The 13,601-nt window shown below is 37.9% G+C and overlaps 2 protein-coding genes and 1 long non-coding RNA gene across 5 annotated transcripts; 1 reads left to right on the plus strand and 2 right to left on the minus strand.

Moving 5' to 3' along the window:
* Nucleotides 1–502: 502 nt before the first annotated feature.
* Nucleotides 503–2,520, minus strand: LOC108832859 (uncharacterized). Its single transcript, XR_001946572.2, has 4 exons — nucleotides 1,902–2,520; nucleotides 1,463–1,590; nucleotides 1,002–1,105; nucleotides 503–881 (listed from the first exon to the last, which is right to left on the minus strand). It is a non-coding gene; the product is annotated as an uncharacterized LOC108832859 (long non-coding RNA).
* Nucleotides 2,521–2,941: 421 nt separating this feature from the next.
* Nucleotides 2,942–13,414, plus strand: LOC108813026 (acyl-coenzyme A oxidase 3, peroxisomal). 3 transcript variants are annotated; one of them, XM_057005500.1, is made up of 13 exons: nucleotides 2,942–3,505; nucleotides 3,925–4,042; nucleotides 4,126–4,233; nucleotides 4,316–4,488; nucleotides 11,256–11,355; nucleotides 11,443–11,517; nucleotides 11,592–11,722; nucleotides 11,798–11,933; nucleotides 12,015–12,134; nucleotides 12,222–12,368; nucleotides 12,460–12,564; nucleotides 12,633–12,734; nucleotides 13,070–13,321. In XM_057005500.1, the coding sequence occupies exons 1-13, from the start codon at nucleotides 3,030–3,032 to the stop codon at nucleotides 13,304–13,306; spliced, it is 2,028 nt and encodes a 675-aa protein (XP_056861480.1). In that variant the 5' UTR covers nucleotides 2,942–3,029; the 3' UTR covers nucleotides 13,307–13,321. The 3 variants fall into 3 exon arrangements, with proteins under 3 accessions (XP_056861480.1, XP_018440957.1, XP_056861484.1); XM_057005504.1 differs by lacking the exons at nucleotides 2,942–3,505; nucleotides 3,925–4,042; nucleotides 4,126–4,233; nucleotides 4,316–4,488 and adding exons at nucleotides 10,036–10,546; nucleotides 10,619–10,736; nucleotides 10,811–10,918; nucleotides 11,000–11,172 and having other exon boundaries at nucleotides 13,070–13,414; XM_018585455.2 differs by lacking the exons at nucleotides 11,256–11,355; nucleotides 11,443–11,517; nucleotides 11,592–11,722; ... (4 more) ...; nucleotides 12,633–12,734; nucleotides 13,070–13,321 and adding exons at nucleotides 4,582–4,756; nucleotides 4,839–4,969; nucleotides 5,043–5,178; ... (3 more) ...; nucleotides 5,911–6,012; nucleotides 6,437–6,893 and having other exon boundaries at nucleotides 2,955–3,505.
* On the minus strand, nucleotides 7,228–8,765 carry LOC108813043 (delta-9 desaturase-like 5 protein). The gene is made up of 5 exons (XM_018585477.2): nucleotides 8,421–8,765; nucleotides 8,102–8,242; nucleotides 7,892–8,032; nucleotides 7,583–7,689; nucleotides 7,228–7,501 (listed from the first exon to the last, which is right to left on the minus strand). The coding sequence occupies exons 1-5, from the start codon at nucleotides 8,730–8,732 to the stop codon at nucleotides 7,300–7,302; spliced, it is 903 nt and encodes a 300-aa protein (XP_018440979.2). The 5' UTR covers nucleotides 8,733–8,765; the 3' UTR covers nucleotides 7,228–7,299.
* Nucleotides 13,415–13,601: the final 187 nt, after the last annotated feature.

Here is a 13,601-nt window from a genome sequence, read left to right on the forward strand (position 1 = left end):
AATATTAATTTTAACTATATATTTTAAAAATAATTTTCATTATTAGTTTTTTAAATTATATATTTGAAAATGCATTGGTTATTTTTTTGCTTAAGTATATTAAATTTAATAATAAGTATAATGAGTTTATAAATTTTACTTAAATTAATTCTCTTTTGTTATTTGTGTTTCTTAAATTTAATAATTTGTTTTCTTTTTATATATATTTAGGAGAATGTAATTTAGACAAAACGGAAATAAAATATATACTTCACGGTAATAGAGAAATTGATAGTCCTTGGTTGGAATTGGATTGATGTTTTGAAACTCAAAAGACCAAGAACCTAGAACTAAAACATAGCTGATATGAATTGGGGTTATTGTTATTGCTATTAACTATTGTATGGCATTCGAATGGATTTTTATCATTCTCAGTTTTGTAAGTTTGGAAGCAAAGCCATGATGATTTTAGTACTATGCGTATCTATTTGGTCGGAACGGGTCTCACTTAATTACAAAGAAGTGACTGCACGAAAGAGCAATATTATGTTTTTATAAATCACTGGTGGGACAAAGTTTTGCTGATGATCAACGTGAAGAACAAAGTGAAGAAGGAGATGAAGGAAAGTTAAAAAAAACGACAACAAAAGGATTCAAAGAGGAAGCGAGATCTAAATAATTTTATTCAAATTCAAGTGAAGAAAAAATATAAGGAATGGCAGTGGTGGATGTTGGACTTGGTGACTCACGATGCTGGGAACTTAAGCATTGCTGGCATTTTTCCGGCTGACTCATCCTCCCGAAGTGGTGAACCATCATCAGTTAATCCACCATAGACAGGTTCATCATGGAAGGCACCTGTAGTAGCAGAAGCTCCCTCCATCAATCCACAAGCCTTAGTTCTAGCATAACGGAGAAGCCGTGTCACAAACGTTTTGATCAAAAGCAAAGGTTTCAGACTCTTGATATATATATATATCACGGTAAAGAACAAAAGAGCTGAGAATAAATGTGTTGTTCACCTGCTGCTGTCTTTAAGGCTTGGTGAAGATTCTCATTCATTTCAAGCATTGTTGCAGTAATGAGCTTGATTCAGTCAGATTGACATGTTCCCATCAACATCAGCCTAAATCAGAATTCACAGGACATACGACTTTAATAGTAAACTAAGGGAATTAAAAAAAAACAGTTTTCATGAGCTGCTTTAACTTTGCCTATGTCAGTCTAGATCCCAATATAGCTAACCCTTAGCAAACATTATTTCTCAAAGAACTCAACTCTTGGATCCTATAATTATTTTTGAACTTCTTTTGATCTAACCTCTTCGAGTGAAGGGTTTCCGGCTCTTTCGTTAATTTCATTGATCGTTGTTTTAAATTTCTTTGCACCCAAATGTGCACCCTATTTAAGAAACAATTGGCTGATAATAATTTAACAGCTAGCTAATCTGATTCAAGTAAAAAGGGAAAGGAAACTGACATACATCATCTGTGTTAGTAGAGAGTCCTATATCATTCTGCGTGAGTGAGTAGAGATTATAATATTTTGTATCCAGGAGTATTGGCTTTGATCACTTCCACAAGAAGCTCATATAAGCACTCTCTCGCCGACCTTGATACCAAGCGATGACATTTACAGTGTTAAATTCGCAAAGAAACTAAAACAACAAAACAACAAATATTATTATTTGTACTACTCAGTAGCAAAAAGAATAAGCAAATTTCAGAGCATTAACACCTCGAGACTAAGCACAACCTTGAAAAGGATACATAAAACTCGACACAGAGATCAAGAATCTTAATAAGATGATAACCCAAAAAGGGTCTAATTAATATCAGAAAGAGGAAGAGAGACTTGGAGCTTACGAAGTGAGAGAGATGTGAAAAAATATTCTTTAGTTAGATGCAGAGCTGTACGCTTACCTTAAAATGCTTTGCTTCGGCGGCTTGTTAACTTTGTCTTTACATGCCTCTCAAAACCTCAACAATCGGACTTCATCGATGTTGTTACAGCGACCATCTTTCCAATATGACGAAAACGGAGGAGGTTGCCATCTCTGATTAGTGATTCTCTAAGGAGCAAGTGATGCATATCAACAAAGCCTGCTCTCTTATTTATAGGTCTAGATTCGCTAACATGGAGGAAGAAGGGGCTGTCTTGAATGCGGCGTAGTGAAAGGTCGTGGTCTCTGGATCGATGGCTTTATTGAGAAGGGTGATTATTTCGATTGAATGCAACCCCAAACCGTCACACCGTTGACTGACCGGAGGAGGTGGTGAACATAGAACATCACAACAACAACGACGCCGGCGGTACGTAGGAAAGGAGCGAGCAGGTTATAGATGATGGATTAGTTCCTGGTGGGTGGTTTGTTAATGTATTAGACGCAGGAATCGCAACGACTTCCATTTACAGAATCTGGATCGACATCTTCACGGCCGATTGGAGTGAAACAGAGAGCATAAAAGGAGAAAACGCGGCGATGGATTAGGGTTTGCGTTTGGATAGCTGGTCATTGGGTCGAAGTCGAGAGCGTGAAAATAGCCCAAATTAAGCCCATATGACGCAGAAAAAACTCAGCACGCACCGTTTCATTTAATCGCCACGTGTCGGCATGGCAGAGCTCGAATTGTTGCGCTGGCATCTGATGTGTCAGAAGGAGAGATCCAACCTTGTTTTATATATATAGATATAGACCGACCGGTATGGCAAATTCAATAAAATCAAATGTCAGAAAGAATCAGATGAGGTTTCTTGGTTTATTTTCGATCCACGACGATGGGCCGAATAAATAGCGCCAAGGAAAGATGATCCAACGGCTGAGACTGAATCAGAGGAATTTGCAAAGAGTCAAACCACCTTATCGCGCGATCACAATTCGTAGTTCCCAAGGAGACGGATTTGTGGGGTCCACAAAAAAATAGTTAACTTATCGTTAATAACAACTTCTTTCTTCTTCTTCTTCCTTCTTCAGACAAGACCGTGTCTTTAAAACTAAACAATCGAAATTGGTAAGTAATCACCTAATCACAACAAATCCTCCCTCATCAATGTCGGAAAACCGCGCGCTCCAGCGAGCACATATCCTCGCAAACCACATCCTCCGATCACCTCCTCCTCTTCCATCGAACCTCTCCCTCGCGCGCGAGGTATGTCTCCAGTACTCCCCTCCGGAGCTCAGCGAGAGCTTCGGCGGATTCGACGCCAAGGAGATGAGGAGACTCCTCGACGGGCACAACACGGAGGATCGGGACTGGCTCTACGGCCTGATGATGCAGAGCAATCTGTTCAACCGGAAAGAGAGAGGAGGGAAGCTGTTCGTGTCTCCCGATTACAATCAGACGATGGAGCAGCAGCGGGAGATCACCATGAGGCGGATCTGGTACTTGCTTGAGAAAGGGGTTTACAGAGGGTGGTTGACGGATTCGGGTCCCGAGGCTGAGCTCAGGAAGCTGGCTCTGCTCGAGGTCTGCGGGATCTATGATCATTCCCTCTCCATCAAGCTCGGTGTTCATTTCTTCTTGTGGTATATTTCAAGTTATATATTTTCAACGGCGGTAATTGCTATAGTTAATTATTGATTAGAAAGGCGTCTAGACCGATTTTTGTAACGTTTAATTGTTCAGAAATGTTAGTTCTGATTTGCCGTGTAGAACGATTTTTATAACATTGGTTTCAAGTTACATGTTTATACACATATATACCTAATTTCTAGTTTCAGTATAAAGAATTCTAAGAAAGAATCAATTGATTGAAGTATTATGGTTTTGCCTTTTAGTTCAAACCCATTCAAAAATTTCAACAACTTAATGTTTGCATTATTCATATGAACATTGATTTCGTTTGTGCGTTGGTTGATGATATATAGATTATTGAAAAGATAATCTTTTGATGAGATCTATATGTAAATTTTAATAAGTTTTTAATTTTTGTGTGATACTTAAGGGGTAATGCTGTGAAGTTCTTTGGAACAAAGCGTCACCACGAGAAGTGGCTGAAGAACACAGAAGACTATGTCGTCAAGGGCTGTTTTGCAATGACTGAGTTAGGCCATGGAAGCAATGTAAGGGATATACAAGTTGCAAACCATGTATATGTCTCTTGGTGATCTTCCAGGGGTATATTGATTTTTTTTTTTTTTTTCAGGTGAGGGGAATTGAAACAGTGACTACATATGACCCAAGAACTGGTGAGTTTGTGATAAACACTCCTTGTGAATCTGCTCAGAAGTATTGGATCGGTGGTGCAGCTAAAGTAAGTATATGTCATTTAGTTTCTCCATCTGGTTTATATATCATACATATACTGACTTTGTATTACTTTTTGGTTGTTTCAGCATGCAACACATACAATAGTCTTTTCACAGCTTGATATCAACGGAACCAACCAGGGAGTTCATGCCTTTATCGCGCAAATTAGGGATGAAGATGGCAACATCTGTCCTAACATCCGTATTGCCGACTGCGGACACAAAATTGGATTAAACGGTGTTGACAATGGCCGAATCTGGTACTCCACACACAACTCATTGTTCTGTAATTTATACCTTAATACTAAGGTTGTTGTTGTTTATTCATGGAAGATTGCACTATGAACACACAGGTTTGACAATCTTCGAATTCCAAGAGAGAATCTATTGAACTCAGTTGCTGATGTTTCGCCTGATGGAGAGTATGTTAGCGCAATTAAAGATCCTGATCAGAGATTTGGAGCATTCATGGCCCCTTTGACCTCTGGCCGAGTCACAATTGCATCCAGTGCAATTTACTCTGCAAAGGTACACACATCTCAGTAAATGAAATAAACTATTTCAGGAATAAATGTAACTGATTTAAGATTTTTTTTTTTAAATATGGCAGGTCGGATTAGCTATTGCTTTAAGGTACTCACTTTCGAGAAGAGCCTTCTCTGTTAAAGCTAATGGTCCTGAAGTGCTCCTTCTGGATTATCCAAGCCATCAAAGGAGACTGCTACCTCTCCTAGCAAAGACGTACGGATCTTTTATGAATTGTGACTATTTATAAATAACTTAGGGTAACCATACTGACTGTTTTCTATAACAGATATGCTATGAGTTTTGCTGCAAATGACTTGAAGATGATTTACGTGAAGAGGACACCTGAAACCAACAAAGCCATCCATGTTGTTTCAAGTGGACTCAAAGCTGTTCTCACCTGGCACAATATGCGAACCCTTCAGGTTAGAACCAAATATAACCAAACCCATATTTATGTGAGAAACCCTCCTATGTCTATTAGCCACACTATTTAAGGGATTTTTTTATTTGTATTTTCTAAGGAATGCCGTGAAGCTGTTGGAGGTCAAGGTGTGAAAACAGAAAATCTAGTTGGTCAATTGAAAGGTGAATTTGATGTGCAGACAACCTTTGAGGGTGACAATAATGTATTGATGCAGCAGGTATGCTAAGGGCACATAGTTGTGAAACATGTTCTCTTGTTTCGACTATACAATGTGACTTATTGATTCTTATGTGGAACTTAGGTGAGCAAAGCTCTGTTTGCTGAATATGTGTCTTGTAAGAAGAGAAACAAACCTTTCAAAGGATTGAGATTAGAGCACATGAACAGTGCTCGTCCTGTGTTGCCAACTCAGCTCTCATCTTCTACCCTCAGATGCAGCCAGTTTCAGGTTTATTTGCCTACTCATAGTGTTGTTTCTCACTTATTTAAGACAAATTCGACTTCTTAGCTAAACATCTCTCCTATTTTACCCTTGTCAGAAAAATGTGTTCTGCTTAAGAGAGCGAGATCTTCTAGAAAGATTCACTTCTGAAGTTGCGCAGCTTCAAGGAAGGGGAGAGAGCCGAGAGTCCTCTTTCCTCGTGGTAAGAGCATTTCTTCTCACATAACTTTCCCCTTCTCCAAAATTAGGCACTAGTTCGCTAATGGCGTTTTACATCCATGGTTGCAGAATCATGAACTTGCTGAAGACTTAGGTAAAGCTTTCACAGAGAAAGCAATACTGCAAACTGTTTTGGATGCTGAGGCCAAACTACCTACTGGCTCATTGAAGGTAAATGGTTTTTTTTTCTTGAACCGTATTTAGTTGAATCTTGGTTTCTTTACTAGCTTGGGGTCACAGGCTGTACATATTCTGCTGGCCTAGACTACCTTAGAGAATCTTAGAGCTTATAGAGTAACTAATACTCTAACCCTACTCTATGTTGATGTTCCACTCTTTACTCCATAAATAGAGTAAAAATTGATTTACTCCATAAAATAGAGTAATGCATTTAATATTTTGTTCATTATTCTATTTTTTAACACTCTAAAATGAAGTAAGGTAAGAGGAAAACCAACTCTCTTAGTTTTCTAGATCATAGCTTCACTTCTCTAATCACAATAGTTCTGTTCTTTATGGAGCTGTTATGTAGACTACTCTTACTATCAGAGGAACTAAACTAAACTAACTAGCACCATGTGTTCTGATGATATAGGATGTGTTGGGTCTTGTAAGATCAATGTACGCTTTGATCAGCATTGAAGAAGATCCATCGTTCTTGAGATACGGCTACCTCTCGAGGGACAACGTTGGAGATGTGAGGAGAGAAGTTTCTAAGCTCTGCGGAGAGCTTCGACCACACGCGCTTGCACTCGTCACTTCCTTCGGGATTCCTGATGCCTTCTTGGGTCCGATTGCATTCAACTGGGTCGAAGCCAACGCATGGTCGTCAGTTTAGTTACTCAAGTAAACTCTTCCAACAATAATCCACGTCTCTTAATGTGTTCTTTAATATTTTCTGAAGCTGTTGTTGAATGCTCTTGGTAATAAAAGGGGTATGTGATATGTATATCCACGGTTTAATCTTTTGTCAAACCGGTCCACGTCATATCTTTTGTCAAACCGGTCCACGTCATGTATGGAATAAAGTTTTATTTAAAACTTAAAATCTATGCATCTCTCCTTCATATATATAACACTGAATTTTTTGTACTTTTATTATCAATTATTTTTCTCAAAATGACGTGCTCTTTTAGATCGATGATCATTCATATATATATTGGAGAGCTTGGAGACTAGTAAGATGCAAATATTCATTTTAAACACACTATTAAACTAATGATTTAAGAACATTTGATCAAAGACATTCAAGTCTACTACAAGACAGGTGACGTAAAACATTCATTTATTTTGGAAAAGAGAAACAAATAACCATAATCTTGAACTTATATGAACTCTCTAGTCGTTGTTACTATAGAACTTACTAGATCACTTTTTAAAATAAGTTTCTGACTACTGCCTCATGCGATAATTCAAATCTTATAAGATCATGGTTAACTAAAATTAAAAAAAAAAACATCAACGAGCGAGAGCCAACAACTTCTGTTTCTGAGATTCCGAAGGCAACTTCACATCGGTGGCTAATCCAAGAACCTCAAATAGTCGAATGAGGTACCAAGTGATATCTATCTGCCACCATTCAAGTCCTTGCCTTGCCGATGACTGAAACGCATGGTGGTTGTTGTGCCAACTATCTCCCATCGTAACTAAGCTTAGCCACCTTCATTATATTCACAAGATACTCAAACAGTGCTTTGATAGTATACAAATATTTAAATATGGTTTCGAGGATATATATTACCAAACGTTATGAGATGTGTCGTTAGTCTTCCACGGCCTTGAACCCCAAGTATGGCCTACCGAGGCTACGAGCCATGTCACGTGGTACCCTAGTACACCTCCAACGCCCTGTCATCAAATGTCATCAAGATTCGTACCAAATTTTTATTTATTGTACCAACAAAAACAGTTATACCAAAGATGTTTCATGCATAGTAGTATTCTTAAAAAACAAATGTTTCATGCATAGTAGTATTCTTTTAACTATGTACTAATTAACGTTTCATACATATTAGTCTGCAAAAAGAAAAAAAAAAACAAAAAAGATTACCCCTCCGCATGTAAGGTAAGGTAAACCACCGTAGAGATAGAGGACGGTCCAATACATCAAGACTTGGAGACCAATTGTCTTTCGTAGAAACCTATAGAACCATTGCTTCTTCAAGTCCATCACGTTGTTACGTCCACCACACTGATACATTAATTTGCATTGTTACAAACAATAACGTAAGTCATACTATGAAAAAAAAATACACGTTACCTTATCTTTTATATAAAGGGTGTCAAATATCCACATGATATGGCTGAACAAAAGTCCTTCCTTAGGGCTATGTGGGTCGCGGTCTGAATCACTGAATTGGTGGTGGAACCTATGTATGCTCACCCAATCCAATGGATCACCCTGGAAATATTAAATATTCTTTCTCTAATCATACTTCAAATAAAAACAAGCATTTGATATATACATATCATGATATTTGTTAGCTAGATTCACTTATATCAATAAATCGGTTTTGGTTGACAGTAAAAATAATAAATAGCTGTTACAAAAAAAATAAAAAAATAAATAGGGTTTTGACCTGAAGAGCGAAAACAGCAGCGTAAGCAAAAGGATATTCTAGCCATTTTGGGAGTTTAAAGCTCCCATGAGACAAGTTCCTATGGTACGAGAATGTGATGAGCAGGTTAGTCACTGCGGCAAGAATAAAACCGAACCGTAATGCTTCCCATTTGTAGTTAAATGGCGCCAGGAGACACCAAAAGTGCACAGTCGCGACGGTTGCAGCTCTTGCTATATCAGCCCACGTCCAATATCTCTGAAAGTAAGCTCTTTTTTCCTTACGCGCCATAAAGCTTTCGCTAGAGCCATCTTCTCTAGTGGGATTACACATGACAAACCCTAGAGGAGTTGCACTTGTTTTAGTTGTAACTTATGAGTTTGTATGACATAAGATTGAGCAGATATATGGGGGTATATATGGGCTAATGTTGTTAACTGGAATTCACGACTCTTCTTAAATGCTCTCTAACTACATTTTTAAAAATTTGTATCTTTTACTATCATATTAGCATCTAGCATCAGCCATCACACATGTTTGCACTCATTCCAACACCTAAACAAGGTTTTTTTATAGCCTATACCTTTATAATTTATCATTATTACAGAGATCAAGATAAATAATTGGTCCGTACTTGAGTAAATTACGGCATCTCTACTTACCAGCCAACACTTAAATTAGATTGTCTCCAAATGAGGAATTAACTAGTAAAGCCCTAACGGCCGAAAGCCATTTCTTAGACCAATTTTCTTTATATATTTAGATCATTTAAATACGCAACGTAGCAAGACTCTACTTAAAATCTGGTTAGTTAGTCCAAACATTAATACATTCACAATTAAGATTTTTACGACGTCATTGTGAATTTGTGATGCCTATTTATTTCATGCAGTATGTAGTAAGCACTTGTTATTGCTTGGTATCTATTGAAAACATAGACAAAGCTAGCATTTTTTTCTAAGACTTTAAACAGAGACACAATATAACTATTATCAATACACTTATAGCAATTTATTCTCAAGAATAACAATCGCAGAGTTGATGGAAGAAATACAACCCATGTCACCAGAATCTGATTAGCACCCGGAAAATGTGGTTGAACGCTAAGCATATTTGATGATATATTCTAAATCAAACTGAACGTAATTTAATCTCTCTTGACTAACAGTATCCCAAATCTGACCTTTGACAAATTCATGGGATAAGGACCCATTAATTCTGCCTCTTCATTACTCTTGGTTCAGATTGTATTCTCTTGTATTGGCTTTAATTTATTGGGCTAATACCCATAACTTCTGCCTATTTTTCTTTGACCAATTCTCTTTTTTTTTCTGTAATATTTTCTTAAGCTGGTGTATGCTCCTGGTAATAAAATTTAAGGAGTATGTAATACTACTAACTGATATGTATCTCCCAAGAAACCAAGCAATGGTCATGTTAAAATGGGACATGATCCTATTTAATCGCGTAATTAAAGTAGAATAAATACAGTATATCAGCAGATGCTTCGGGAAAGAGATCAAAGCAAGATATGAGTTTTCTTGTGAACCACGAAAGGAATCTTTACTTAGAAGTCAATGCTCAGAAATATATACTTCAACTAAGTCTCTCACTCCCTCATTCTCGGGAACGTAGTGGAAGTGAGACCTGATCTCGTTGAAACCCCTAGAAATGTCGGAAAATCGCGCACTCCGGCGAGCACATGTCTTAGCTAATCACATACTCAGGTCACCTTCTCCGTCGTCTAAAATCTCCCTCACGCGCGAGGTATGCTTGCAGTACACTCCACCGGAGGTCAACGAGAGCTATGGCTTCCAAGTCGAGGAGATGAGAAAACTCCTCGACGGACACAACTTGGAAGACCGAGATTGGCTTTATGGGATCATCATACAGAGCGATCTGTTCAACAGGAAGATAAGAGGAGGAGGAGGCAAGGTGTTCGTGTCGCCTGATTACAATGAGACGATGGAGCAGCAGCGTGAGATCAGCATGAAGCGGATCTTGTACTTGCTGGAGAAAGGTGTCTTTCAAGGATGGTTAACGGAGACAGGTCCAGAAGCTGAGCTCAAGAAGTTTTCTCTCTACGAGGTTTGCGGGATGTATGATTACTCCCTCAACGCCAAACTCGGTGTTCACTTCTTGTTGTGGTATGTTCAACAACGAAATGAGTAAACATGGTTTATAGTCGTTCTTGATTTTTGTCTCATTTTTTTTGTCAGGGGTAATGCTATTAAGTTCTTTGGGACAAAGCGACACCATGACAAGTGGTTGAAAGACACTGAAGATTATCTTGTCAAGGGCTGCTTTGCAATGACTGAGTTAGGCCATGGAAGTAATGTAAGAGCTCTAGTGTCATTTTGCACATGTGACAACTATCTAACTTGGTGATCTTTTGATTTAATGTTTTTCAGGTGAAGGGAATTGAAACAGTAGCTACTTATGACCCAAGAACTGAGGAGTTTGTAATAAACACTCCTTGTGAATCTGCTCAAAAGTATTGGATCGGTGAGGCAGCTATAGTAAGTGCTTTAACTCTTCTTTTTTTTTCCCACTGATTTTGACATATACTGACTTTTGTATTATGTTTTTGGTTGTTGCAGCATGCAACCCATGCAATTGTGATTTCACAGCTTGAAATAAAAGGAACCAACCAGGGGATTCATGTCTTTATAGCTCAAATCAGAGATCAAGATGGCAACATATGTCCAAACATCCGCATTGCTGACTGTGGAGACAAGATTGGGTTAAACGGTGTTGACAATGGTCGGATATGGTAAGCACTACACACAGCTCAGTGTTATTCAACTGTATATATCTTATTTTAATCCTTCATTGAAGATTGAAATGTGATTGTAGGTTTGACAATCTTCGAATCCCAAGAGAGAATCTATTGAACTCTGTTGCTGATGTTTCGTCTGATGGACAGTATGTTAGCGCTATTGAAAATCCTGATCAGGTAGCTGCTAAAACCATGGTTGGGATAAATATTACTAATACTGTTTTGTGGAGTTGCAGTGGCAATGTTTTCAAATTTTTATTTCAGAGATTTGGAGCATTCTTGGCCCCTTTGACCTCTGGTCGTGTCACCATTGCTTCATGTGCAATTTACTCTGCAAAGGTACATGTTTCAGCAGTCTTTGTCTTGTGTGAGAATCAACTCTACTATACTTACTAAGATTCTTACTATGGCAGGTAGGATTAGCTGTTGCTATAAGGTACTCACTATCGAGAAGAGCCTTCTCTGCTGTAGCCAATGGTCCTGAAGTGCTCCTTCTTGATTATCCAAGCCATCAAAGACGACTTTTACCACTCCTTGCAAAGACGTAAGGATCTTTATGACTACTATGTTATCCCCTCTTGGAAGAGTATTATATCTAAATGAATACTATGTACCGTAGATATGCTATGAGCTTCGCTGCAAATGACATGAAGATGATGTACGTGAAGAGGACACCTGAGACCAACAAAGAGATTCATGTTGTCTCAATGGGACTCAAAGCTGTTCTCACCTGGCACAATATGCGAACGCTTCAGGTGTTTAACTAAAAATTTTTGTGAGAAAGCTCCTATGGGGGATACTGATGTTATATTTCTTTTGCTTGGTTCTTTTTCAAGGAATGTCGTGAAGCTTGTGGAGGGCAAGGTTTGAAAACAGAGAATCGAGTTGGTCATTTAAAAGGAGACTATGATGTGCAGACTACATTTGAAGGTGACAATAATGTTCTGATGCAGCAGGTAGGCTAAGGAACATGACCGATGCTGCATTTTTTTTTTGTTTCGACTATACAATGTGACATATATTGTTTCTTATGTGGAACTTAGGTGAGCAAGGCCCTTTTTGCTGAGTATGTATCATGTAAGAAGAGGAATAAACCATTCAAAGGATTAGGATTAGTGCACATGAACAGTCCTCTTCCTGTAATGCCTACTCAACTCACATCTTCAATCCTCAGATGCAGCCAGTTCCAGGTCATAATAACTCATATTCCTCTAATCATTTTATCAAGAGGAATTCAACTTTTTTTTTTATCAAACATCACTTGTATTTTGTCCCTAGCAGAAAAATATATTCTCCGTAAGAGAGAGAGATCTTCTAGAACGATATACTTCTGAAGTTGAAGAGCTTCAAGGGAGAGGACAAAGCAGAGAGTTCTCCTTCCTTTTGGTTAGCATTTCTGGTCACGTAACCTTTGGTTGAGTTTGTCATATACTAATGGTTCTCTATGCTTTCAGAGTCATCAACTTTCTGAAGATCTAAGTAAAGCTTTCGCAGAAAAAGCAATCCTACAAGCCGTTTTGAATGCTGAAGCCAAACTGCCTGCCGGCTCCATTAAGGTAAGCATGGTCATTAATATTAGCCAAAGCAACATAGCCGGATCAAACATTTGCCTTGCTCTAATTATTTAAAATATCTATTATAGATAGATGGAATGACCACTAAATTATTTAAAAGAAATTTATGAAAAATTAATTTATAAATATTTATAGGCTGAAGCATAGTTTTCACTGCTCAAAACATAATGTATTATTAGACAATGTGAGAGAAAACAACTGTTTCACTGCTCTAAGCACAATAGTTCTTTTAGTCATGACATTTATTTGTATAGGGTACGTGAAGACTAAGAGAGGAACCAAACGAAATTGACTAGCTCCATGTATTTTGATGATAGGATGCGGTGGGTCTTGTAAGATCAATGTACGCATTGATCTGCATGGAAGAAGATCCGTCGTTCTTGAGATATGGTTACCTCTCAAGGGACAATGATGGAGATGTGAGAAGAGAAGTTTCTAAGCTCTGCAGAGAGCTTAGACCTCACGCGCTTGCACTCGTGACTTCATTCGGGATTCCAGACGCGTTCTTGGGACCTATTGCATTCAACTGGATCGAAGCCAACGCTTGGTCTTGAATGTTATGTCGTACTATAAATAAATCTCTTCCATGATTTCAAAGCATATAGTTGAAGCTGTCGTATTGTTGTAATACTACTGTCAAAATTTATCAGATGATTATTATTCTCAGCTTTTGACAGTTTTGGGATATAATAATAACTGACCAACCATTATTTTTTCAAGTAATTTGTTATTGAGGTTTATATTTGTACGATGTACGTACATAGTAAAAAACAAATGATACTTTTTTCTTGATTTAAAGAAAAGAGTTGTCATTTTTCAAAAAAAAACAAGAAAATAAAAGAGTTGGTC

This window comes from Raphanus sativus, chromosome 1, assembly GCF_000801105.2.
Source record: "Raphanus sativus cultivar WK10039 chromosome 1, ASM80110v3, whole genome shotgun sequence".
NCBI classification, from domain to species: Eukaryota; Viridiplantae; Streptophyta; class Magnoliopsida; order Brassicales; family Brassicaceae; genus Raphanus; species Raphanus sativus.

What these genes read in the sequence shown, in the direction of transcription:
- LOC108813026 (XM_018585455.2), top strand. Translation starts at nt 3,030, where the DNA reads ATGTCGGAAAACCGCGCGCTCCAGCGAGCACATATCCTCGCAAACCAC. An exon ending in GTGCAATTTACTCTGCAAAG is followed by an intron (nt 4,757 to 4,838) that starts GTACACACATCT and finishes TAAATATGGCAG; the next exon opens with GTCGGATTAGCTATTGCTTT. An exon ending in GAGAGTCCTCTTTCCTCGTG is followed by an intron (nt 5,825 to 5,910) that starts GTAAGAGCATTT and finishes CCATGGTTGCAG; the next exon opens with AATCATGAACTTGCTGAAGA.
- LOC108813043 (XM_018585477.2), bottom strand. Translation starts at nt 8,732, where the DNA reads ATGTGTAATCCCACTAGAGAAGATGGCTCTAGCGAAAGCTTTATGGCG. An exon ending in CTGCTGTTTTCGCTCTTCAG is followed by an intron (nt 8,243 to 8,420) that starts GTCAAAACCCTA and finishes TAATATTTCCAG; the next exon opens with GGTGATCCATTGGATTGGGT. An exon ending in GACACATCTCATAACGTTTG is followed by an intron (nt 7,502 to 7,582) that starts GTAATATATATC and finishes AATATAATGAAG; the next exon opens with GTGGCTAAGCTTAGTTACGA.